Source organism: Camelus dromedarius, chromosome X (genome assembly GCF_036321535.1).
Source record: "Camelus dromedarius isolate mCamDro1 chromosome X, mCamDro1.pat, whole genome shotgun sequence".
NCBI classification, from domain to species: Eukaryota; Metazoa; Chordata; class Mammalia; order Artiodactyla; family Camelidae; genus Camelus; species Camelus dromedarius.
This window is the reverse complement of record NC_087472.1, coordinates 72,078,661-72,105,497: the sequence shown is the minus strand read 5'-3', so window position 1 is coordinate 72,105,497 and position 26,837 is coordinate 72,078,661. Positions and strand designations below refer to the sequence as shown.

Genomic DNA, 26,837 nt, shown 5'->3' with positions numbered 1-26,837 from the left:
ATTGTATATATTTCCCTGTGCTATACAGTATAATCTTGTTTATCTATTCTACAATTTTGAAATCCCATTCTATCTCTTCCCACCCCCTGCCCCCTTGGCAAACACAAGTTTGTATTCTATGTCTGTTAGTCTATTTCTGTTTTGTTTTTATGCTTTGGTTTTTTTTAGATTCCACATATGAATGATATCATATGGTATGTTTCATTCTCTTTCTGGCTTACTTCACTTAGAATGACATTCTCCAGGAGCAACCATGTTGCTGCAAATGGCATTATGTTGTCGGTTTTTATGGCTGAGTAGTATTCCATTGTATAAATATACCACTTCTTCTTTATCCAGTCACCTGTTGATGGACATTTAGGCTGTCCCCATGTCTTGGCTATTGTAAATAGTGCTGCTATGAACATTGGGGTGCAAGTGTCATTTTGAAGTAGGGTTCTTTCTGGATAGATGCCCAGGAGCAGGATTCCTGGGTCATACGGTAAGTCTATTCCTAGTCTTTTGAGGAATCTCCATACTGTTTTCCACAGTGGCTGTACCAAACTGCATTCCCACCAACAGTGTAGGAGGGTTCCCCTTTCTCCACAGCCTCTCCAGCATTTGTCATTTGTGGAATTTTGAATGATGGCCATTCTGAATGGTGTGAGGTGATACCGCATTGTAGTTTTGATTTGCATTTCTCTGATAATTAGTGATATTGAGCAGTTTTTCATGTGCTTATTGATCATTTGTATTTCTTCCTTGGAGAATTGCTTGTTTAGGTCTTTGGACCATTTTTGGATTGAATTGTTTGTTATTTTCTTATTATGTCATATGAGCTGCTTATATATTCTGGAGATCAAGCCTTTGTTGGTTTCACTTGCAAAAATTTTCTCCCATTCTGTAGGTTGTCTTTTTGTTTTGCTTATGTTTTTCTTTGCTATGCAGAAGCTTGTAAGTTTCATCACATCCCATTTGTTTGTTCTTCCTTTTATTTCTATTGCTTGGGTAGACAGCCCCAGGAGAGCATTTTTAAGATGTATGTCAGATAATGTTTTGCCTATATTTTCTTCCAGGAGGTTTATTTTATATTGTCTTATGTTTAAGTCATTGATTCATTTTGAGTTGATTTTTGTGTATGGTGTAAGAGAGTGTTCTAACTTCACTGATTTACATGCTGCTGTCCAGTTTTCCCAACACCATTTGCTGAAGAGACTGTCTTTATTTCACTGTATATTCTTGCCTCCTTTGTTGAAAATTAGTTGACCAAAATTTTGTGGGTTCATTTCTGGGCTCCCTGTTCTGTTCTGTTGGTCCGTATGTCAATTTTTGTACCTATACCATGCTGTCTTGATGACTGTAGCTCTATAGTATTGTCTGAAGTCTGGGAGAGTTATTAATTCAGCCTCTTTCTTTTTCTTCAGAAATGCTTTGGTAATTCTAAGTCTTTGGTGGTTCCATATAAACTGTATTATGATTTGTTCTAGTTCTGTGAAATATGTCCTGGGTAATTTGATAGGGATTGCATTAAATCTGTAGACTACCTAAGGCAGTGTGACGATTTTTAACAATATTGGTTGTTTCAATCCAGGAGCATGGGATATCGTTCCATTATTTAAGTCTTCTTTAATTTTCTTCATCAATGGTTTATAGTTTACCGTGTAATAGATTTTCATCTTCTTGGTTAGATTAACTCCTAGGTATTTTATTACCTTGGTTGCTATTTTATAGGGGATTGTTTCTTTACTTTCTTTTCCTGTTGATTCATCATTAGTGTAAAGAAATGCAACTGATTTGTAAACGTTAACCTTGTAACCTACTACCTTGCTTAGTAGTTTGTTTAGTTCTAATAGTTTTTGTGTGTACCTTTTAGGGTTTTCTCTATATAGTATCATGTCATCTGCTCCTAGTGACATTTTTGCCTCTTCTTTTCTTATCTGGATCCCTTTTATTTCTCTCTCTTGCCTGAATGCTGTGGCTAGGACTATCAAGACTATGTTAAATAGGAGTGGTGATAGTGAGCAGCCTTGTCTTTTCCCAGATTTTAGTGGGAAGCTTAAAGTTATTCATCATTGAGTACTATGCTGGCAGTTGGTGTGTTATATATAGCTTTTACTATGTTGAGATATGTTTCCTCTACATCACTTTTGTGAGTGTTTTTATCATAAATGCGTGTCAAATTTTTCAAATTCTTTTCCTGCATATATTGAGATGATCATGTGGTTTTTGTCTTTTCTCTCATTGATGTGATATATTATATTGATTGGTTTGCATGTGTTGAAAGACCCTTGTGTCCCTGGGATGAATCCCACTTTATCATGATGTATCAGTTTTCTATGTGCTGTTGAATTCTATCTGCTAATATTTTGGTAAGGATTTTTGCATCTATGCTCATCAGTGTTATTGGTCTGTAGTTCACTTTTTTGGTAGTGTCTGCCTGGTTTTGGTATCAGGGTGATGGTGGCTTCATAGAATGAGCTTGGGAGTATTCCCTCTTTTTCAATCTTTTGGAAGATTTTGAGAAGGATCGGTATGAGTTCTTCGTTGTATGTTTGGTAGAATTCCCCAGTGAAGCAGTCTGATCCTGGAGTTTTATTTGTAGGGAGGCTTTTTATTGCTATTTTGATTTCATTTCTAGTGATAGGTTTGATCAAGTGGTCAGTTTCTTCTTTATTAAGTCTTGGTGGACTGTATGTGTCCAGAAAATTGTCCATCTCCTCTAGGTTATCCATTTTGGTCCCATAAAGTTTTTCGTAATATTCTCGTATGATATTCTGTATTTCTATGTTATTTGTTGTAATTTCTCCATTTTCCTTTCTTATTTTACTTATTTGTGTTCTATTTTCTTCTTTGTGAGATTGGGCATAAGTTTGTTGATTTTATTTACTTTTTCAAAACCCAGCTTTTGTTTGATTGATTTTTTTTCTGTTTTTTTTTCAATCTGTATTTTATTTATTTTCTCCCTGATGTTTATTATTTCCTTCCTTCTGCTGACTTTTGGGTTTTTTTTTCTCTTCTTTTTTAATTCTTTTCTCAGATGGATTAGATTGTTTATTTGAGATTGTTCCTTTTTTTTTTTTTTTTTTTTGATGAAGTCCTGTATCTCTATTAACTTCCCTCTGAACTTTGCTGTGTCCCATAAATTTTGTCTGGTCTTGTTTTGATTTTAATTTGTCTCAATGTATTTTTTTCTTTCTTCTTTGATTTCATCATTGACCCATTTATTTTTCATGACATATTATTTAATATCCATGCTTTCCTTCTATGCTCCTTTGTTTCTCTGTAGTTGATTTCTAGGTTCATGGCATTGAGGTGAGTAAAGATGCTTGAGATAGTTTCTATTTTCTTCAAATTTTTGAGGCTTTTCTTGTGCCAAAGTTCATGTTCAATCAGAGAAAATGTTCCGTGTGCACTTGAAAAAATGTATATCCTCTTTTTTGGGGGGTGTAATTCTCTGAAAATATCCACCAAATCTAATTTTTCTATTTTATTATTTAATTTCTCTGTTGCCTCATTTATTTTCTGTCTGGAAGTTCTCTCTAGTGATGTCATTACAGTGTTAAAATCTCCGAAAATTATTGTATTCCCATCAATATCCTCCTTCATCTCAGTTATTATTTTATGTACTTAGGTGCTCCTGTATTGAGTGCATATATATTAACAATTTTAATATCCTCATCTTCTATTACTCCTTTAATCATTATAAAATGCCCTCTTTTATCTTTCTTTATGGCCTTTGTTTTAAAGTCTATTTTGTGTGAAATCAGTACTGCTACACCTGCTTTTTTGCCTTTTCCATTTGCATGGAATTTCCTTTCCCACCCTTTCACTCTCAATCTATATGTGTCCTTCTCCCTAAAGTGGGTTTCTTGTATGTAACATATTGAAGATTCTTGCTTTATTATGCAGTCTTCTACTCTATGTCTTTTGACTGGAGCATTTAGTCCATTAACATTTACAATAATTGATGATATATGTGTGTTTATTGCCATTTTGAACTTATTTTTGCAGTTAATTTGGTACTTCCTCTTTTTTCCTTTCTTCTCCCTTTTGTGGTTTGGTAATCTTTCTTTGTATTATCTTGGATTTTATTTATATTTTGTGACTGACTGAAGTTTTTGGCTTGTGTTTACCCTTTTTTGTAAGTCTATCAACCCATTATTATAATGTTTTGTATTCAGCAGATAGTAATATAAGTTCAAGCCCATCCTACCGAGAAAAAAAATTAAAAAGAGAGAAAAAAACCTATACTTTCTTGCTTCCCTCTCCCACTCTTAATGATTTAGATGTCTTCTTTTACTATTTTGTGTTTATTCTATTTGTAATTCATAGTAGTTATTGCCTTTCCATTAATAAGTTTCTCATTTCTGTAGTAACCTGCTTCTTTTCAATTTAGAGTAGACCTTTCAATTTCTTTTAGCATTGGTTTAGTGTTGCTAAACTCTTCTTGTTTTGGCCTGCCTGTGATGTTCTTTATTTCTCCTTCTATTCTAAAGGATAGCCTTGCAGTATAAAGTATCCTAGGCTGCATCTTTTTTTCATTAATTAGTTTGAATATATGTTGCCACTCCCTTCTTGCCTTTAGTATTTGTGTAGATGAATTTGATGATGGCTTTATGGCGGTTCCCCTGTAACTCACTCTTTTCTTTTCTCTTGCTGCCTTTAGGATCATTTCTTTATCATTGACTCTGGCCATCTTCATCATGATATGTATCAGTGTGGGTTTGTTTAGGTTCTTCCTGGTTGTGACCCTCTGAGCTTCCTGTACTTGAATATCTGATTCCTTCTCTAAATTTGGGAAGTTTTCAGTCATGATTTCTTCAAATACCTTTTCAATCCCCTGTGTTCTTTTTTCCCCTTCTGGAACTCCTATTATGCATAGATTGGCACACTTTTTATTATCCCACAGGTCCCTTATATTGTTTTCATTGTTTTTTATTTCTTTTTCTCTCAGCTGCTCTGCTTGGGTGCTTTCTGTTGTCCTGTCTTCTAGGTCACTTATTCGTTCTTCTGCATTATCTAGTCTGCTTTGTGTAGCCTTCAGATCAGTTCTCATCTCAGCCAATGAGTTTACCAATTCTACTTGGCTTTTCTTTATAGCTTCAATTTCATTTTTGACACATTTTACATCTCTAAACACTGTCTCTTTTAGTTCCTTCAGTACTTTGATCACTCCTTTTTTGAAATATTGTTCTAGTACGCCATCAATGTCTATTTCAGGGTATTTCTCTTGCTCTGTTAATGGGTAGTGGTTCCTCTGCTTCTTCATCTTGCTCATATCCCTCTGGCTGTGTGACTTATGGTGTATCAGTTTTTTATTGTGGTCCTTAAGGAGTTTATTTATTTATCTGTTTAATGCCTATGCAGGACTAATTGTTAAAAAACAGAAAGAATTTTAAAAGAAAGGAGAAAAAAGTTTTAAAACAGTGTATAATTAATAATAGAAGAATCAGTTGAATCAGAACAGCAATGGAGTTGAGACATCTTTTAAAAACCTTAACAAAAGGAGTAAAGAGCAAAGAACAATTTTTTAAACCTGTGTGTAATCAATAACAGGTGTTCAAAATCAAGAGAAATGAAAATAAAATGAGGTGATTTTTAAAAATAATAATAATAAAATTATTTTAAAAGAAATATTTTATAGGGTTTCAAACTCGAGACATATGCAATTGTATAAAAATTTAAAAAAACAAATAGGTAATAGAAAATAGAACAGATAAGAAAGATAAAATAGAAAGAGAGAATTCTAAAAGAAATGAGGGAAAAATGTTCAGAAACAGTATATAATCAATAATAGTAGTGAAAGTTGAAGAAGAATAGCAATTGGGTTGAGACACCTTTTAAAATCTAAAAGAGATGAAAAAAAGCAAAAAATAATATTTGAAACCTGTGTTTAGTCACTAACAGGAGATCAAAACCAAGAGAAAGGAAAATGAATTCAGGTGGTTTTTAAAAAATAATAATAATAAAAATATTTTATAAGAAAAATTTTGAAGGGATTAAAACTGGAAACATATATAATTGTTTAAAAAATAAAAATTTAAAAGGTAATAGAAAGTAGAACAGATTAAAGAAAAAGGGAGTGATATGTTCTTGTGGAGACTGCACACTCTTAATGATTTTATCCAGTGTTGTTTTTGTATTCACCCTGTTTCACGAACTCAGCTTGCTGTTTCCAGAGTACCTCCATTGATGCCACTCATCTGTGCTGCTCCCAATGCCTTTCAGCAAGCACATCGCGTGTTCTCCCAATACTGCGGTCAGCTGCTGTGCTTTTACATGGTGGGCCGGCGGGTCTCACCCCCTCCCGATGCCACAGTCAAATGCGCTTCTGCCAGGAAGGTGGGTGGCTACACGCTGTCTCCTGGCGCTGGTCGCTCTCGAGCTCTGTGAAGCTGCCCACTCCACCTCGTGTCCACACTTCATAGGTGGGCTCAGGGAAGATGGTTGAACAGCCCCACCCCTAATCTGTGCCAAATCTCAGCTCCTTGTTTGTCTTGGTGGCCTGCATTGTTCTCTGAGGTACCAGGGCAGAAAGATCTGATCTGCCTCAGGTTGTAAACAAATCTCTATCTGGCATTTGAGGCTGCTAAGCCTTTAAGTGCAGTTTCAAATTTTGACTCCACCTCCACATGGGTGCTAAGTCCTGGAGGATATGATGGCGTGGCTGAGCCCTGCCTCTTTTCTCCCAAAAACCTTCAGAGGATTTTCAGAGATTGGGCTATGGCACACTTCCGACAGGGCACATCAGCTGTGTTGTTTTATGGAGGGCCCTGGTTATTTTTCCCTGTGTACCCACTTATACAAGGAGCACAGTACCCGGCAGTCCCCCAGGGTTGACTCAGTGGAGCTGCCCTAGTCCTCCACCGCACTGGGGTAGCCTATCCTGTCCCCCACCTGCCACTTTGCCTCTAGGGCTGGGACTTGTGGTGATCTTTTATGCCTATTTAACTTAGTTCTATTGGTTGAGGGGTACTCTGTACAGATCTGAGCCTCAGAGGTTCCCCCTCCGCCCTGCTGACCTCTCCGTTGGGGAGGAGTAGATTCAGCAAACAAGCATTCTTCCTCCTTTGCCAGTCCCTTTCTGCAGGACTGGTACCACACTGTTTTGCTTTTTCTTCTGTCTTTTTTCCTTTTCTCCTACCAGATTCATGGCATCTTTGTCTTTCGAAGAGGGTGATGTTCTGCCAGAGTTCAGCAGGTACTCTGTTTGGCTGGGTAGGTTTGTGGATGTGAGTTTTGGTGTGTTTGTGGCAGAGGGTGAGCTACTAGCTTCGTCTACTCCACCATCTTGGCCCCCTTTCAAATGTCTATTCTTAACTAAAGAAAAAAGAATCTTAAAAAATAGTTTTCATACTTTGTTATTATTTTAAATTATACATATGTAAAATCTAGTGGAATTCTCAGTAAACTAAGGACTACAATAAGCATGGCAACTATCACTATTATAATATATAGGGTGTACCTGAATGAAAAGTTATAACAAGTATAACTATGGAAAAAGAAGATAAACAATTATTTGTAAATTAAGATATGAGTATATTGGCATACTTGACTGGCATTATTAAAAATCTCTTAGAATAAAGGAGTTTAACAAAAGTATGTTATAAGATGAATGTGAGGAAAACCATAGCTAACATATTTATCAGTAAAAACCAGTTAGAAAGTAAAATGTGGAAGACAAAACCAAAAAGAAACAGAAAAGTACACCAAGTACCTAGGGTCACCAAAACTAAAGACACAGGACCTACCTGAGGAATATTATAAAACTTTACTAAGGATTCTAAATTGAATGAAAGAAGAAACCTAGATTTATAGCTTGGATTTTTTGGTAATTACGCCTCAAGCCTGTAGAATTACAACTACTGTCTCATATTTTTGATGTACCTATGCACATCACAAATCTACATCAGTCACAAAGAGGTTTCTAAAACTGCAGGCATGCTGTCTTATGAAGTAATTCTTCATTCCATGCAGTGGTTTGTTTATATTCCATTTATCTTTTTTTGCCATATTGAGGAAGATGAGAGTGAATGTTGTGTGTATCTGAGTAAGGTGGAATTCAGTGAAAAAACCACATTATTGCACATGATTGGGAATGGTAGTGATGAGAGTGTGTCCCACCTTCACCTTTCCAAAGACTTTGCAACAAAATACAATGTTTGGGGATGGGGAGGACATATTTCATATCAAGTAAGATCAAATTGGTAATTTTCTTATGCAAGTTGAGAAAATGATGCTTATCCTCTACCAGAATAAACAAGGGTATCATATTCTAGAGTTTTGCAATGGTGTAATTTATTTAAATATTTCCCTAAAATTAACTTAATGAAGCAATTTAAACTTTAGCCACCTCCAGGTTCAATAAAAACAGAGAGCTGTTTTGATTTTCTAGGCATAACCTCAATATCTGCTAACTGTCTTTGGTATTTAACTCTTCCTAGGTTGTGAAGGAAAAGGAAGAGATTAGGGCATCAAACTTTGTTGAGGATATTTTATGGCCCAGACCTTGTATCATTTCTTTTTTCACAGCAACACTTTCAGGGAGGTATTATTTTTATCTATTTTATAAGAAAGGAGGCAAAGGCGTTCTGTTGTCAAATTTTTTTATTAATAGATTTATTTTTAGAAAAGTTGTATATTTATACAAAATTAAGCAGATAATACAGGGTGTTCACATTTGTTCCCATTTCCCTACACAGTTTCCTCTGGTATTAAATCTTGCATAGAAACAGCCCCCTTTTTTATATCTATTTTACCTGTTCTACTTTCTAATACCTTTTTAATTTTTACTTTTTAAACAATTAAATATCCTCCCAGTTTTAATCCCTTTAAAAATTTTGTTTTAATGTTATTATTATTATTTTAAAAATCCATATCATGTCATTTTTATTTCTATTGGTTTGATCTCCTGCTATTGATTATACAAAGGTTTCAAATATATTATTTTCTTCTTTTCTCCTTTTTTAAAAGTTTTAAAGAAACGTCTCAACCCGATTGCTGTTCTGCTTCAACTTGATCTTCTATTACCCATTATACACTGTTTACAAACCATTTTCCTCCCTTTTTAAAAAAGTCTCTCTTTATTTATATCTTTTTTTTATGTTCTATTTTCTATTACCTTTTTAATTTCTACTTTCTAAACAATTGTATATTCTTTTAGTTTTAATTCTTTTTAAATTTTCTTTTAAAATAGTTATATTATTATTATTGTTAAAAACCCACCAGATTTCATTTTCATTTCTTTTTGTTTTGATCTCCTGTTATTCATTATATAGAGGATTCAAAATTTTTTTTATCTTTTTTCCCTTTCTTTAAGGGTTTTTTAAAAAATACGTCTTAACTTGATTACTAGTCTGATTCAAATTGCTCTTCTATAATAGGTTATACAGTGTTTTCAAACTTTTTTCTCCCTTTTTAAAAATTCTCTGTTTTATCTCTTTTTATCTGTTCTGTTTTCTATTACTTTTTAAATTTTCACTTTCTAAACAATTGTAAATGCTTATAATTTTAATCCCTTCAATTTTTTTCTTTTAATGTAGTTGTATCATTATAATTAAAAAAAAAAACTACCTGATTTCATATTCATTTCTTTTGGTTTTAATCTCCTGTTATTGATTATACATAGGTTTCAAATATTGTTTTTTAATAATTTTTTTTCCATTTTCTTAAAGGGTTTTTAAAAAGACGTCTGAACTTGAATGCTAGTTTGATTCATATTGCTCTTCCAGGATTGATTATACACTGTTTTCAAACCATTTTTTCTCCCTTCTTTAAAATTCTCTTTCTCTCTCTCACTTTTTTTTCAGTTTTATTCCTACATAGGCAATAGGTAGATAAATAAAAAAAAAACTCCTTAAGGGCAAAAATAGATAACTGATACTCCATAAGCCACAGTGCTAGAGAGATATGAGCAAGATGAAGAAGCAGAGAAACCAATCCCAATTAAGAGAACAAGAGAAATCCCCTGAAAGAATGATGAATGAAATAGACATTGATAGCCTACTACATCAAGATTTCAAAAAAGCAGTGAACAAAGTACTGAAGGAACTAAAAGACATAGTGTTTACAGATATAAAATATGTCAAAAGTGAAATTGAAGCTATAAGGAAGAGCCAAGTAGAATTGGTAAACTCATTGACTGAGATGAGAACTGATCTAAAGGCTATGCAAAGCAGACTAGATAATGCAGAGGAAAGAATAAGTGACCTAAAAACAGGACAACAGAAAGCACCCAATCAAAAGAACTGTGAGATAAACAAGTAAAAACAAATGAAAATAGCAAAAGGGACCTATGGGATAATGTAAAGCACGCCAATCTTCACATAATAGGGGTCCCAGAAGGGGAAGAAAGATCAAAGGAGATTGAAAAGGTATTTGAAGAAATCAGACTGAAAACTTCCCAAGCCTAAGGAAGGAATCAGATATCCAAGTAGAAGAAATTCAGAGGGTCTCAAACAGGAAGAACCCAAACAAACCCACACAAAGACATATCATAATGAAGATGGCCAGAGTCAAGGATAAAGAAAGGACCCTAGAGGCAGTAAGACAAAAGCAAAGAGTGAGTTACAAGGGAACCCCAACAAGGCTCTCAGCTGATTGCTCTACACAAACACTACAGGTCAAAGGGGAGTGGTAAGATATATTCAAAGTCCTGAGTATAAAAAAGATGCAGCCTAGGATACTTGATCCAACAAGGCTATCCTTTAGGATAGAAGGAGAGATAAAGAATTTCACAGACATGCAAAAACTAAAAGAGTTTAGCAACACTAAACATATGTTAAAAGAAATATTGAAAGGTATACCCTAAATAGAAAAGCAGCAGGATGCTACAGAAATGAGAAACTCACAAAAGGAAAGGTGATAACTCATGAATTACAAATAAAATAACCCCAAAATTGTAAAAGGAGACATCTAAATCATTAAGAGTAGGAAAGGGAGGCAAGAAAATATAAAATATATTATTTCTTTATTTTTTTAATATTTTGTACTTGGTTGGATGGGTTTGAGATAGAGTAATGGGCTAATAGACTTACAAAAAAGGGTAAACACAAGCCAAAAACTTACAAGGGATTCACAAGAAGGAAAATTACCAAACCACAAAAGGAAGAAGAAAGGAACAAAGAGGAAATACCAAATGAACAGCAAAAAGTAATTTAAAATGTCAATAAACACACATCTATCATTAATTACTGTAAATGTCAATAGACAAAATGCTCCAGTCAAAAGACAGAGTGGCAGGTGTGATAATAAAACAAGAACCTTTAATATGCTGCATTAAACAGACCAAATTTAGGAAGAAGGAAACATATAGATTGAGAGTGAAACGATGGCAAGGAATATTCCATACAAATGGAAAAGCCAAAAAAGCAGGTGTAGCAGTACTGATTTCAGACAAAATAGACTTTAAAACAAAGGCCATAAAGAAAGATAAAGAAGGGCATTATATAATGATTAAAGAAGCAATACAAGATGAGGATATTACACTCATTAATACATATGCACCCAATATAGGAGCACCTAAGCACATAAAACAACTACTAACAGAGATAAAAGGGGATATTGATGGGAATATAATCATAGTAGGAGATTTTAACACCACATTAACATCACTAGACAAATATTACAGGCAGAAAATAAATAAGGCAACAGAGAAATTAAATACTACAATAGAAAAACTAGATTTGGTGGATATTTTCAGAGCAATACACCCCCCCAAAATAGGATATACATTCTTTTCAAGTGCACAAGGAACATTTTCTAGGATTGATCATGTATTTGGGCACAAAGGAAAACTCAACATAGAGATTAAACAACATGCCATTAAAAAACCACTTGATCAAAGATGAAATAAAAGTTGAAATTAAAAAAAAATACCTTGAGACAAATAAAAATGAAAACACAATCATACAAAATTATGGGACACAGCAAAGTCAGTGCTAAGAGGGAAGTTTATAGTGATACAGGCCTTCCTCAAAAAATAAGAACTGTCTCAATTAAATAATCTAACCCACCAGATAAAAGACTTAGAAAAAAGAAGAGCAAAAAACCACAACAAGCAGCAGAAGGAAAGAAATAATAAAGATCAGGGAGGAAATAAATAAAATAGAGATTAAAAAACCGTAAGAAATATCAATCAAATGAAAAGCTGGTTTTTAGAAAAAGTAAATAAAATCGACAAATTTCTTGCCAAACTCAAAAAGAAGAAAAAAGAAAGAGCACAAATCAGCAAAATAAGAAAGGAAAGTGGAGAAATTACAACAAATAAAAGAGAAATACCGAATATCATACTGAATATTATGAAAAACTTTATGGGACCAAAATGGATAACCTAGAGGAGATGGACAAATTTCTGGAAACATACAGTCCACCAAGACTGAATCAAGAAGAAACTGACAACTTGAACAAACTGATCACTAGAAATGAAATCAAAATAGCATTAAAAAAAAACCTCCATACAAATAAAAGTCCAGGACCAGATGGCTTCACTGGGGAATTCTACCAAACACAGATAGATGAAGACATACCAGTCCGTCTCAAACTCTTCCAGACAATTGAAAAGGAGGGAACACCCCCAAACTCTTTCTATGAAGACACCATCACCCTGATACCAAAACCAGGCAAAGACAACACCAAAAAAGAGAATTATAGACCAATATTACTGAAGAACATAGATACAGAAATCTTCCCCCAAATATTAGCAAATCGAATCCAACAGCACATAAGAAAGATTATACATCATGCCAAGTGGGTTTCATCCCAGGGACATAAGGGTGCATCAGCATATGCAATCAATCAATGTAATACATCAAATCCACAATAGTAAGGACAAAAACCACATGATCATTCAATAGATGAAAAAAAAGCTTTTGACAAATTTCAACACCCATTTATGATAAAAAATCTCACCAAACTGGGTATAGAAGGAACATGTCTCAACATAATAAAAGCTATATATGGCAAACCTACAGCCAGCATAGTACTCAACGGTGAAAAACTCAAAAGCTTCCCACTAAAATCTGGGACAAGACAAGGATGCCCATTATCACCATTCTTATTCAATGTAGTCATGGAAGTCCTAGCCACAGCAATCAGGCAAAAGAGAGAGATAAAAAGGATCCAAATTGGAAAAGAAGAGGTAAAAGTGTCACTATATGCTTACGACATGTTACTATATATAGAAAATCCTAAAAGGTCCACACAAAAACTACTAGAGCTGATCAAAAAATTCAGCAAGGTAGCAGGTTACAAGATTAACGTTCAAACATCAGTTGCATTTCTTTACACTAATGATGAATCAACAGAAAAAGAAAGTAAAGAAACAATCCCCTATAAAATAGCACTCAAAATAATAAAATTCATAGGAATATATCTAACCAGGAGGTGAAAGAATTATACACAGAAAACTATAAACCATTGATGAAAGAAATTAAAAAAGACTTAAAAAATGGAACAATATCCCATGCTACTGGATTGGAAGACTCAGTATTGTTAAAATGGTCACACTGCCCAAGGCGATCTACAGACTTAATGCAACCTCTATCAAATTACCCAGGACATATTTCACAGAATTAGAACAAATCATAATAAAATTTATATGGAACCATCAAAGACCTAGAATTGCCAAAGCATTACTGAAGAGAAAGAAAGAGGCTGGAGGAATAACTCTCCCAGATTTCAGACAATACTATAGAGCTACAGTCATCAAGACAGCATGGTATTGATACAAAAAAAAAAAAAAAAGACATATAGACCAATGGAACAGAATAGAGAGCCCAGAAATGAACCCACAAACTTTTGGTCAACTAATCTTTGAGAAAGGAGTCAAGAATATACATTGGAATAAAGACATTCTCTTCAGCAAATGGTGTTGGGAAAACTGGACAGCAGCATGCAAAGCAATGAAGCTAGAACACTCCCTTACACCATACACCAAAATAAACTCAAAATGTATCAAATACTTAAAAATAAGACAAGATACAATAAACCTCCTGGAAGAAAACATAGGCAAAACATTATCTGACATTCATATGAAAAATATTCTCTTAGAACAGTCTACTCAAGCAATAGAAATAGAAGCAAGAATAAACAAATGGGGCCTAATGAATCTTACAAGCTTCTACACAGCAAAGGAAACCATAAGTAAAACAAAAAGACAACTTATGGAATGGGAGAAAATTTTTGTAAATGAAACCGACAAAGGCTTGATCTGCAGAATATATAAGCAGCTCATACGACTTAATAAGAAACAACCAAACAACCCAATCCAAACATGGGCAAAAGACCTAAACAAGCAATTCTCCAAGGAAGACATACAAATGATCAATAGCCACATGAAAAAATGCTCAATATCACTAATTATCAGAGAAATGCAAATCAAAACTACAATGAGGTAACACCTCCCACCGGTCAGAATGGCCATCATTCAAAAATCTATAAATGACAAATGGTGGAAAGGCTGTGGAGAAAGGCAAACCCTCCTACACTGCTGGTGGGAATGCAGTTTGGGGCAGCCACTGTGGAAAACAGTATGGAAATTCCTCAAAAGACTAGGAATAGACTTACCATATGACCTAGAAGTCCAGCTCCTGGGCTTATATCCAGAAGGAACCCTACTTCAGGATGACACCTGCACCCCAATGTTCATAGCAGCACTATTTACAATAGCCAAGACATTGAAACAGCCTAAATGTCCATCAACAGATGACTGGATAAAGAAGAAGTGGTATATTTATACAATGGAATACTATTCAGCCATAAAAACCGACAACATAACGCCATTTGCAGCAACATGGATGTTACTGGTTAATGTCATTCTAAGTAAGCCAGAAATAGAAGGAAAAATACCATATGAGATCGCTCATATGTGGAATCTAAATTAAAAAGTAAACAAGCAAACAAACGAAGCATTAATACCAAACAAAAACAGACTCATAGACATAGAATACAAACTTGTATTTGCCACGGAGTTTGGGGGTGGGAAGGGACAGACTGAGATTTCAAAATGTAGATTAGATAAACAAGCTTATACTGTATAGCACAGGGAAATATATATACGATCTTATGGTAGCTCACAGAGAAAAAAATGTGACAATGAATATATATGTTCATGTGTAACTGAAAAATTGTGCTCTACAGTGAATTTGACACAACATTGTAAAATTGTAAAGTTATTATAAATCAATAAAAAATGTTAAAAAAATAATCTTGCATAAGAGTGGTACATTTTCACAGCTGATGTCCTGATAATTTATTATTAGCTAAAGTCCATAGTTGGCATTAGTGTTCACTGTTTGTTTTGCAAGGTTTCTCTAGGTTTTGAGAAATGCGTAATGGCCTGTATACAGCATTAGAGTTTCATACAGAATAGTTTCACCACTCTAAATCTCCTCTATCCTTCACCTATTTTTCCTCTCCTCTGTACACTCCCTATGGAAACCATTGATGTTTTTGCTTTCGTTATAGTTTTACCTTTTTAAGAATGTCATATACTTGGAATCATGCAGTATGTACCCTTTTCAAACTGACTTCTTTCACTTGTTAATATGCATTTATTGCTCCTTTGTGTCTTTTTATGGCTTGATAGCTCATTGTTTTTAATTCCCAAATAATATTGTATTGTAAAGATGTACTGCATTTATTTATCCATTCACCTAGTGAAAGGCATCTTGGTTACTTTAAGGTATTGGCATATGTGAACAAAGCTGCTATAAAAATTCTTGTGTAGCTTTTTGTATGGACATAAGTTTTGTATTCAATATACTTAACTTTGTGCGAGACTGCTGACTGTAAACTGGTTTTCAAAGTGGCTGCATTAGAGTCCTCTAGAGGAACATATTTTGTATTTAAAGTAATTGGCTGGCTCATGCAGTTGTGGGGTATGGCAGATCTGAATACTGTAGAACACACAAGCAGGCCGGAGACCCAGGGAAGGGTTGACGTTGCAGCTAGAGATGAAAGCATTCAGGAGGTAGAATTCCCTCTTCTTTGAGGTCTCTCAGCCTTGTCTGGAGCCTTCAACTATTTGGATGAAGCCTACTCGCATGATGGAAGATAACAAACTTTACTCAAGATCAACTAATTTAAAAAGTACTGTCTAAAATGTATCTTCACAGCGACATTTAGACTGGTACTTGTCCAAATATCTGAGTACCTTGGCCTAGCCAAGCTGACATACAAAATTAGCCTTTATTATTTTTTCCATGATAAAATCTACCTAACTTTTCCCCTGGCTTTATTGAGGTAAAATTGACAAAGAAAAATTGTATATATTTAAAGCACACAACATGATGTTTTAGTATTTGCATAGATTGTGAAATGATTGCCACAATCAACTTAAGTAACATATCTATCTCCTCACATAGTTGCCTCTTTGTGTGTGTGGTGAGAACACTTAAAGTCAACTCTCAGTAAATTTCAAGTATACTATAGTCAACATGCTATACATTAGATCTCCAGAACTTATTCATCCTTTATAACTGAATACTTGTACCCTCTGTGCTACATCTCTCTATTTCCCTTACTTCACAAGCCTCTGACAACCACCATTTTATTCTCTGCTTTTATGAGTTGATCTCTTTTAGATTCCACTTATAAATGGATCGTGCAGTAGTTGTCTTTCTGCATCTGACTTATTTCACCTAGCTTAAAAATTACATGTCATATACATCTCCTTAAACCATACTTAATCTCCAAAGACACTAACAAGGTCATGTTTTGACATAACGTGATACAACTATTCTGCATAGAACTGAAAATGTACTATTTCCCTAGAAGAGAATGCAAAGTCCATGGAAGATATTTACCCCTGGATTTTTTTTTTAACTTGAATAGTATGATGAAAAATTAACAATACTTAAATACTATCTTGTAAAGTCAATAATTATATGATACATGGAAAGTGATGATAAAGGGAAGAAAAATAGATATTTGCTTAATTACACAAAAGCGTGTTTATTAAAAAAAGAAAAATCCTCATGGCAATTATGGTTGTCATTTCTGTAACAGGTCACATGATGGTAGTTGGTGTTTATAACTACCTTCTTCATTCCCTTTGCCTTCAGCAAGCACCACAGCTGATTTTGTTCATAACCTGGTGAAGGGACCTTTGAAGTTAAGACGTTTAATCCAACAGAGTACAAGGTTGGAGAACAGCAAACAAAAACTGTGCTAGTAGATTACTATGGGTAGTAGTAAGTGTTGGCCACTTCCTTTCTACTCTTTGATTACTGGGCCCATTAATTCTGGCTATGGGAGGAATAGCACCATATACTGGAGACTGACACAGAGCATATACAGACCCCTGGAAACCTTGGGTTGTTTATTTGTTTGTTTTTTCTTATTAAGTCATATAAGCTGTTTATATATTCTGGAAACCAAGCCCTTTCAGTTTCATTTTTTGCAAGTATTTTTTTCCCATTCTGTTTCCTGATTTTTTGTTTTGCTTATGGTTTCTTTTGCTGTGCAAAAGCTTGTAAGTTTATTTAGGTCTCATAGGTTGATTTTTGCTTTTATTTCTATAGCTTAAGTAGACTGCCCTAGGAAAACATAGCTGAAATGTATGTGAGTCCTAGCTTTACAATGTCTTGCCACATGGCTTGCACTGTAACTGAGTCTCCAAAAGGTAATTTCACTATTTTATCAAGCCAAATGTTTCAGGATATTGGGAGTACTAGTCAGTTTCAGGTTCCATAAAAAAATTCCATAGCTTGGGTGGCTTAAGCAACAGAAATTTATTTTTTCTAAGTCTGGAGGCTGTAAATCTGAGATCAAGGTGGCAGCATGGTCAAGTTCTGCTGAGGACTCTTTCTGGCTTATAGACAGTTGCTTTTTCACTGCACTTCTCACATGGCAGATCTCTCTCTCTCTCTCACACACACACACCCCACACTCCTTATAAGGCCACACTCCTATTGGATTACTGCCCTACACTTATGGCCTCATTAACCTTAATCCCCTCGTAAAGATCCTATTTCCAGATACAGCTACACTGGGCATGACAGATTCAGCACAGGTACTTTGACAAGACACAATTCAGTCCATTACAGTTGAGAACATGGTAAGGCCAGTGATTTCAAAAAGCATGGCCATTGCTTCATTTTATTTGCTGTAAAATGTTTCTTCATCAGAAGCAATCCTATGTCAGATAACATGATATCAAATAAAGCACATTGTAAGTCCATGGATAGTGTTTTTGGCAGATAAATTTGTGCATTGAAGGCAAATACATCAAGATTGAAGTTCTATATTATTAGTACAACATAGTACTGCATATATATATATATATATATATATATATACTTTTAAGATAATTATTCATTACAGGTTATTACAAGATATTGAAAATGGTTCCCTGTGCTATTGATCCCTCCCCCATCTTTCCCCCGGTAACCATAAGTTTGTTTTCTATGTCTGTGAGTCTATTTGTTTTGTAAATAAGTACATTTATATCATTTATTAGATTTCACATACAAGTGATATCATATGCTACTTATCTTTCTCTGTCTGATTTATTTCACTTAGTATGATAATCTCTAGCTTTATCCATGAAAATGACATTATTTCATTTTTTAATGGAGGAGATAGACAGATAGATAAATAGACCACAACTTTTTTTATCCAGTCTTCTGTCAATGGACATTTAGTTTTCTTCCATGTCTTGACTATTGAAAACAGTGCTGCTATGAACATTAGGGTGCATGTAACTTTTTAAATAAGACTTCTGTATTTTCTCAGATATATGCTCAGGAGTGTGATTGCTGAATCATATGATAACCCTATTTTTAGTTAATTTTTATTGAATTACAGTTAGTTTACCATGTTGTGTCAATTTCTGGTATACAGCAAAATTTTTCAGTCATACATGAGTATACATATATTTATTTTCATCTTCATTTCACCATGAGCTACTACAAAATCTTGAATATATTTCCCTGTGGTATACAGTATGAACTTGTTTATCTATTCTATATATACATGTCAGTATCTATAAATCTCTAACTCCCAGTCTGTCCCTTCCCACCCGACTCCTCTCTGACAAAGTTTGTATTCTATATCTGTGAGTCTGTTTCTGTTTTATATTTAAGTTCATTTGTCTTCTTTTTTATTTAGATTCCACATATGAGTGATATGATATGGTAATTTTCTTTCTCTTTCTGACTAACTTCACTTAGAATGACATTCTCCAGGGACATCCATGTTGCTGCAAGTGGCATTATGTTGTCAGTTTTTATGTATGAATATTATTCCATTGTATAAATATAACACAACTTCTTTGTCCAGTCATCAGCTGATGACATTTCTGTTGTTTCCATGTCTTGGCTATTGTAAATATTGCTGCTATGAACATTGGGGTGCAGGTGGCTTTTTGAATTAAGTTTCCCTTTGGATATATGCCTAGGAGTAGGATTGCTGGATCATATGTTAAGTATTTTAAATCTTTTGAGAAACCTCTAGACTGTTTTCCACAATGGCTTCACCAAACTGTGTTCCCACCAAAAGTGCAGGAGGGTTCCATTTCCTCCACACCCTCTCCAGCATTTATCATTTGTGGACTTTTGAATGATGGCCATACTGGCTGGTGTGAGGTGATACCTCATTGTAATTTTGATTTGCATTTTTTTGATAATTGCTGATATTGAGCATTTTTCATATGCCTAAAGGTCATTCATATGTGTTCATTGGAGAATTGCTTATTTAGGTCTTCTGCCCATTTTTGGATTGGGTTGTTTGTTTGTTTGTTTGTTTCTTATTAAGTCATATAAGCTGTTTGTATATTCTGGAAATCAAGCCCTTGTCAGTTTCATTTTTTGCAAGTATTTTTCCCATTCTGTTTTTTTAATATTTTTTATTTTTTTTAACATTTTTTATTGATTTATAATCATTTTACAATGTTGTGTCAAATTCCAGTGTTCAGCACAATTTTCCCATTCTGTTTGTTGACTTTTTTGGTTTGCTTATGGTTTCTTTTGCTGTGCAAAAGCTTGTAAGTTTATTTAGGTCTCATAGATTGATTTTTGCTTTTATTTCTATAACTTAAGTAGACTGCCCTAAGAAAACATAGCTGAGATGTATGCGACATAATGTTTTATCCATGTTTTCTTCTAGGAATTTTATTGTGTCTTGCCTTATGTTTAAGGGTTTAATCCATTTTGAGTTTATTTTTGTGTATGGTGTGAGGCAGTATTCTAACTTCATTGATTTCCATGCTGCTGTGCATGCTGCTGTGCAGTTTTCCCAATACCAGTTGCCAAAGAGACTGTCTCTATTCCACTGTATGGTCTTAACTCCTTTGTCACATTTTAATTGATCAAATTTTGCTGGTTCATTTCTGGGCTCTCTATTCTGTTCCATTGATCCATATGTCTGTTTTTGTACCAATACCATTCTGTTTTGATTTCTGTAGCTCTATATTATTGTCTGAAGTCTGGGAGGGTTAGTCCTCCAGGTTCACTCTTTCTTCAGTAATACTTTGGCAATTTTGGCTCTTTTGTGATTCTATATATATTTTACTGTGATTTATTCTTGTTTTGTGAAATATGTCCTGGGTAATTTGATAGGGATTGTGTTAAAGCTGCAGATTGCCTTGGGTAGTATGACAATTTTAACAATATTGTTTCTTCCAATCTAGAAGCATGGGAAATCTTTCCCTTTTTATGTCTTTTCCAATTTCCTTGATGAATGTTTTGTAGTTCTACATGTATAAGTCTTCCACCTCTTTGGTTAGATTTATTCTTAGGTATTTTATTACTTTGGGTGCTATTTTAAAGGGGATTGTTTTTTATTTTCTTTTCCTGTGTATTTATTGTTAGTGAAAAGAAATGCAAGTGATTTTCGTACATTATTCTTGTATCCTGCTACCTTTCCAAATTCGTTGATTAGTTCTAGTAGTTTTTGTGTGGCACATTTAGGGTTTTCTATATATAGTATCATGTGGTCTGCATACAGTGACAATTTTACCTCTTCTTTTCCAATTTGGATCCCTTTTATTCTTTTTCTTGCCTGATTGCTGTGGCTAGTACTTCCAAGACTATGTTGAATAGAAATGGTGAGAGTGGACAGCCTTTCTTGTCCCAGATTTTAGTGGGGAGGTTTTCATTTTTTCACCACTGAGTACTATGCTGGCCATAGGGTTGCCATAAATTTTATTATGTTGAGATATCTTCCCTCTATACTCATTTTGTAAGGGTTTTTTATCATTAATGGGTATGGAATTTTTTCAAATGCTTTTTCTGCATATATTGAAATGATCATTTGGTCTGTATTGCTTGTGTAGAAAAATCACCTGAAAGCTTTATTGGGGTTCCTTTGTAACTAACTCTTTGCTTTTGTCTTGCTATTTTTAGAATCATTTCTTTATCCTTAATCCTGGCCCTCCAAATAATATGTCTTGATTTGGATCTGTTTTGTTTCTTCTTGTTTGGTACCCTCTGTGCTTCCTGTACTTGGATATCTGATTCCTTCTTTAGGTTTGAGGTGTTTTCAGCCATGATTTCTCCAATTATCTTTTCAATTCTGTTTGCTCTTTCTTCTCTTTCTGGTATGCCTATTATGCACAGCCTGGAAAGCTTTATATTATCCCATAGGTCCCTTATATTGTTTTCCTGGGTTTTTGTTTTCCTCTCAGCTGTTCTCATTGGGTGATTTTTGTTTTTCTGTCTTCTAAGTCACTTATTTATTCCTCTGCGTTATCTAGCCTACTTTTTATAGCTTATAAGTCAGCTCTCACCTCAGTAAATATGTTTTCCAATTTTAAGTGGCTCCTCTTTATAGTTTCAATTTTCTTTTTGATATATTATCTGTCTCTATTCACAATCTCTTTTAATTCCTTCAGTACTTTGATCACTCCTATGTTGAAATCATGATCTAGTAGACTATCAATGTCTATTTCATTGATTATTCTTTCAGGTGATTTCTCTTTTTCTTTAATTGGGAGTGGTTCCTCTGCTTCCTCATTTTATTTATATCTCTTTGGCACCATGTATAATGGTGTATCAATTATCTACTGTGGTCCTGAATAGGTTTGTTTGTTTTTTTGTTTATATAAAGTGGATTTAGAAATAATAGTAAAAAAAGAAATTTAAAAGAAGAAAAGTATTTGAAAATAGAGTGTAATCAATAACAACAGAACAAAACAGAAATAAAAATCGAGTTGAGATAAATTTTTAAAAACTTTAAAGACAAAAATTGGTTTGAAAACTGTATAATCAATAACAGAGGAACTAAGCAAAGGGAAATAAAAATCAAATTTAGTGAAATATTTAAAAGAATTGAATATAAGTAAAAATATTTGAAAACAGTATTATCAATAACAGAACAAAACAAAGATAAATAAAAATGAAATTGAGGCAAATTTAAAAAATAATAAAAATATTTTAAAAGAAAAATTTAAAGGTATTAAAAAATAGAAACACAAAATTGTTTAAAACAAATTATAAATAAAAGGGAAAAAGGAAAAAGAAAAGAAAAAGTGGATGTCTTCCCTTGGAGACTGTGTGCTCTTAATGATTTTGTCTAGATATCCTTCTTAAGTATGAGTGATTGCCAAGTCTTCCTTCCATGCCTTTGCCTGTTTTACCTTTTGTTGGTGTTGTGGCCAGTGTTCTGATATCCAGAGTCTGCCCTGCCTATTGAATTTTGCCTCCTTTTTGTTCTGTGGTTATCCCTACTCTGCCCTTGCCCTGCTGGGTGAATTCCACTTGCTGGTTCCAGAGACCCTTAGGTCATGCCCCTGATCTCTGCTGCTCCTAGTGTCAGTCAGGTGGGCGGGTCACATATCCCAATTCCAGAGCCCATAGCCCTGCTCCTGCTAGGTACTTGGGCAGGTTGCTCTCCAATTCAGTGTCCCTCCCCACACTGCATCAGGTCTGTGCTGCATTGGTGGCCTTGGAAATAATGGCTGCTCCAGCCCTTGCCCTTGCTCTGTGCCAGATGTCTGCTCCTTGTTCATTTGGTTTAGAGGCATGAGTTCACAGAGGCACTTGGACAGAGCACTCCTATCTGCCTGGGGCTGTAAACAAATCTAGGTCATGCCTATGAGGTTGTGGAGCCACTAGGTATGGATTCAGGTTTCAATCCTGCCTCCACCTGGGAGCTGTGCACCTGAAAATATGGAGGCTGTGGCTGAGCCCCGCCTTTCTTCTCCTGAGAACATGCCAGTAATAGTGCAATGGGTCTGTGGAGACAAAGGCTATGGCCCCCTCCCCTAAGGGCACATGAGTAGTGTTATTTTTTTTCATATTTCATGGGGGACCCAGGCTGTTCTTATCTATATACCCTCACAGCAACAGCACACAGCACACTGCAGCCCCTTGAGGTTGCCTCTGTTCAGTTGGCCTGTGTCTTCTGCCTGGCTTGGGCAGCTTGTCCTGTCCCACCCCTGCTGGTTCACATCTGGGGATCAGGGTCATGGGGACCCTTTGTGCCATTTGTCTTAGTTCTGTCAGCCAAGGGCTATTCTTTACAGATCTGAGCCTCATAGTTTTCTCATCCGTCCCACTGACCTCTCAGTTGGAGAGTGGGAGATCCAGCAAATGAGTGCTATTTCTCCTTTGCTGTTTCCTCCCCACAGGACTGGTGTCACACTCTTTTCTTTTTACCTCCTTCTTTTTTTTCCTTTTCTCCTAGCAGATTGGTCATGTATTTTGTATTTTGAACAAAGCAGTATTCTGTCAAACTTCAGCAGGTGTTCTGAGTGGATGGGTGGATCTGTGTATATTAGTCTTGCTGTATTCATGGGAGAGGGTGAGCTAAGAGCTTCCTTCTACTCTGCTAGCTTGGCCCTTCCCCTTCTGGTTATTTCTTTATTATAATTTGTATCTGTGCTTTTATATTTTAATTTTGTTAACATTTTCCCTGAGTTTTATTTCTCCATGTTCTCCTTTAACTCATTGCACAGTTGTTTTAAAGTCTTTAAGTAACACAGGTCTGTATTTCTTTAGTGTCCTTTAGGATTCTTTTGGGTATCTGAAGATTTATTGTGTTCCTTTAAGTTGTCTACATTGCTCAGTTACTTTGGCATGCATTGTGATCTTTCTTTTTAAATTAGGTATTTGAACTAACAGCCATCTCTCCTAGACTTCTTAGCCTGGCTTTGTGTAGAAGAAGTCCTTTACTAATAGGACTGGCCTAAACAGAATCACCTCTCAAAACTTTTTTGTGGATGGGTCTTTTGTGGCCTGCACATTTTAAAAAAATTCAGCTCCTCTGTATGAGTACTTTTTAATGTCTTAATTTCCCCAAATGTCTCATCTTTGTTTTTCTCAAGCCCTTAGTTGTTTTATTTTATTTTTTCTGCCTGAAATATCTTGTATTAAGGAACACACAGGTTTTCAGTAACCCTGCAACTCTCTCATGTGCAGCTCTGACCATGGCTTTTTGGAAGCTTCCAAACTGATATCCAAACTTTGCCTCTATTTCCATCAGTTCTCCCCATCAGGCAAGAGAAAAACCAGTCCTTCAGGCTTCCTCTCTACTAGTTAGAACTCTACAAGCAAATTCCACTCTTTTCCTTTCCATACCAAGGGAGGATTTGGTAGTTAGATGGCCTCCTCCTGATCTTTCTGCACTATACCATGAAGGGGGTGGGACAAGGGTAAGCAAAGGTACAATGGAATTTCCTAGAATTTTTAATGTGACTTTTCATTTTTAGGCATTTACTTTGTTACTGTAGATTCTTAACTGATTTTCATGAGTCACACAAATACTTTGTTCTGTTGTTTCCATGAAGGAATGAGGGTGTAGAGCTTCTTTGTTTGCCATCTTTCTGACATCACTCTCCAGTCATATTTCTTTTTCTAATCATGTTTGTATATTTTTATATCTTCATTTTTTAAGGTTGTAGCTCACCTGGAAACCATATTAGGAGTTTCAGTCCAACATGTTAAACTGAAGCAAATGAAATATTCTTTTCAGTTATGGGTCACAATGATGTCAGCGAAGGGACATGATGGGAAGGTATGTTTACTTCTTTTATTTCTTCCTCCCTTCTCTCCTCTTGTAAGTATTTATTGGTCTTCTATTGTGAGTCATACATTATAAATATTGAGAAATAAAATTCTTAAGAAAAACAAATGATAGAGTTAAATAATTAAAAGCTACGTGATTCAGTGAGTGCCATACTGTACAAACATATGTTGTAGAATCACAGAGGATGGGCTTATATATATATGGTAGTTAGTGAAATATTCCTGGTGGAGGAGTTGCTATCCCACAATACTTTAATTATTTGGAAGACTTAACCAGTTATAAAAGGGATTAAAGTGTATTCCAGGCAGAGAAGATATCATGATTGACAAGGGTACAGGGTTGTGAGGTTTATCTGAGTATGGCATGTGCTAGGGATCAGAGAATTTAGGTTTTAATAAAGCATAAAGTGATTCGGTAACCCCAACTGTCAATACCCCAGTTTTCCACCCCTCTCAGAGGTATTTTAGACACACACACATGCAGTTATCTGCTTTTCTTTTATCTATTTTCCGCTCCTGTTAATATCTGCTGAGTGGAAGTTGATATGGATACATGTGAAAGACACTTTATTTATGTTTTATTCAAGCTTGTTGAGATTTTAAATATGAACTCTTTAAATAAAATAAATTGTCTTTGACATTATGAAGAGATAGAACATTTATTTTCAAGTATTTAAATTTTTGTACATACAATTGCAGACAGCAATGTGTTTTAGAGTGTGACAGACACAAATTAAAATCACGAGCCACTTCCTAAGTGGTTTTTTTTTCTTATCTATTCTTCACTTTACTATTCTGTGAAATTAAGCTATTAATATGCTATTACAGAATTATTTTGTGGATGAAGAATATTTCTTGTAAAATGCCTGACATATAGTAGCCCTTCAATAAGGAAGAACTCTCATGATCCCTTTCTACTTTAAGAAAAATAAAATCTCAGTCACTATGCTTATGTTTAAGAAAATGCATAGCCTGTTTCTTTATATAAGATCCTTGGAAATCTCTCAGAATAGTTTATGTAAAGCTGCAAGCTAAGGATGTTTGGCTCTGAAATGTAGGTTTATAATCAGAGTATTACACCAAAACTGAAGCAAGATTAGTAACAAATATGTTCATTCTGAGTTCACTTGGAGAAGATGCTCTCTTGTAACTTGGAGAAATTTTTAACATAGGTAATGATTGTTAAAACTTTTCTTGAAATAAAGAACCTGAAATAAGACAAAGGGGAGAACAAAGTTGCTCTCCTCTCACCTTGAATTATGATATCTGACTCAAAACTGGTAGTCATAAGAACTTTACCAGATTTCTCACTAATAGTTCATATTTGAAGAGCAGGCAGATTATGTGGTTAGTATTTGAAACGTTTAGAAAGAGATGTGGTCATTTTCTCAACCATATTTTTAATAGCAATGTAGCTGCTTTATTGTAAGAGGTTTATTGAGTTATAATTTACATACCATGTAAACTGTCCATTTAAAATATACAATTCAATGATTTTAATATATTATCAGAATAGTGCAACCGTCACCATATTCAATTTTGAACATTTTCATCACCACAAAAACAGGCCATACCCATTAGTTGTCACTGTCTCCAATCTCCTTACCAACATCCCAGGATTAAGTAATAACTAATCTACCTCCTGTCCCTTTGAAATTGTTTATTCTGGGCATTTCAAGTAAATGGAATAATACATTGTATGATGCTTTGTTACTGGCTTCTTTCACTTAACATACCATTTTCAAGTTTTATCCATGTTGTAGCAATGTATCAGTATTTTATTCCTTCTTACAGCTGAAAATATTCTATCATATTGATACATTTTATTTATCCATTCATCATTTGATTGCTATATGGCTATTATTAATAGTGATGCTATGAAAATTCCTGTAT

At 34.7% G+C, this 26,837-nt stretch overlaps 1 protein-coding gene across 2 annotated transcripts in view; it reads left to right on the top strand.

Annotated features, from left to right (window-relative positions):
- FAAH2 (fatty acid amide hydrolase 2) overlaps nt 1–26,837 on the top strand; it is a 200,087-nt gene that overhangs the window by 126,322 nt on the left and 46,928 nt on the right. For both annotated transcript variants that reach the window (XM_031445025.2, XM_031445026.2), the window contains one exon: nt 24,814–24,933. In XM_031445025.2, coding sequence (XP_031300885.1) covers nt 24,814–24,933 — 120 coding nt within the window. The remainder of the gene's footprint in view (nt 1–24,813; nt 24,934–26,837) is intronic.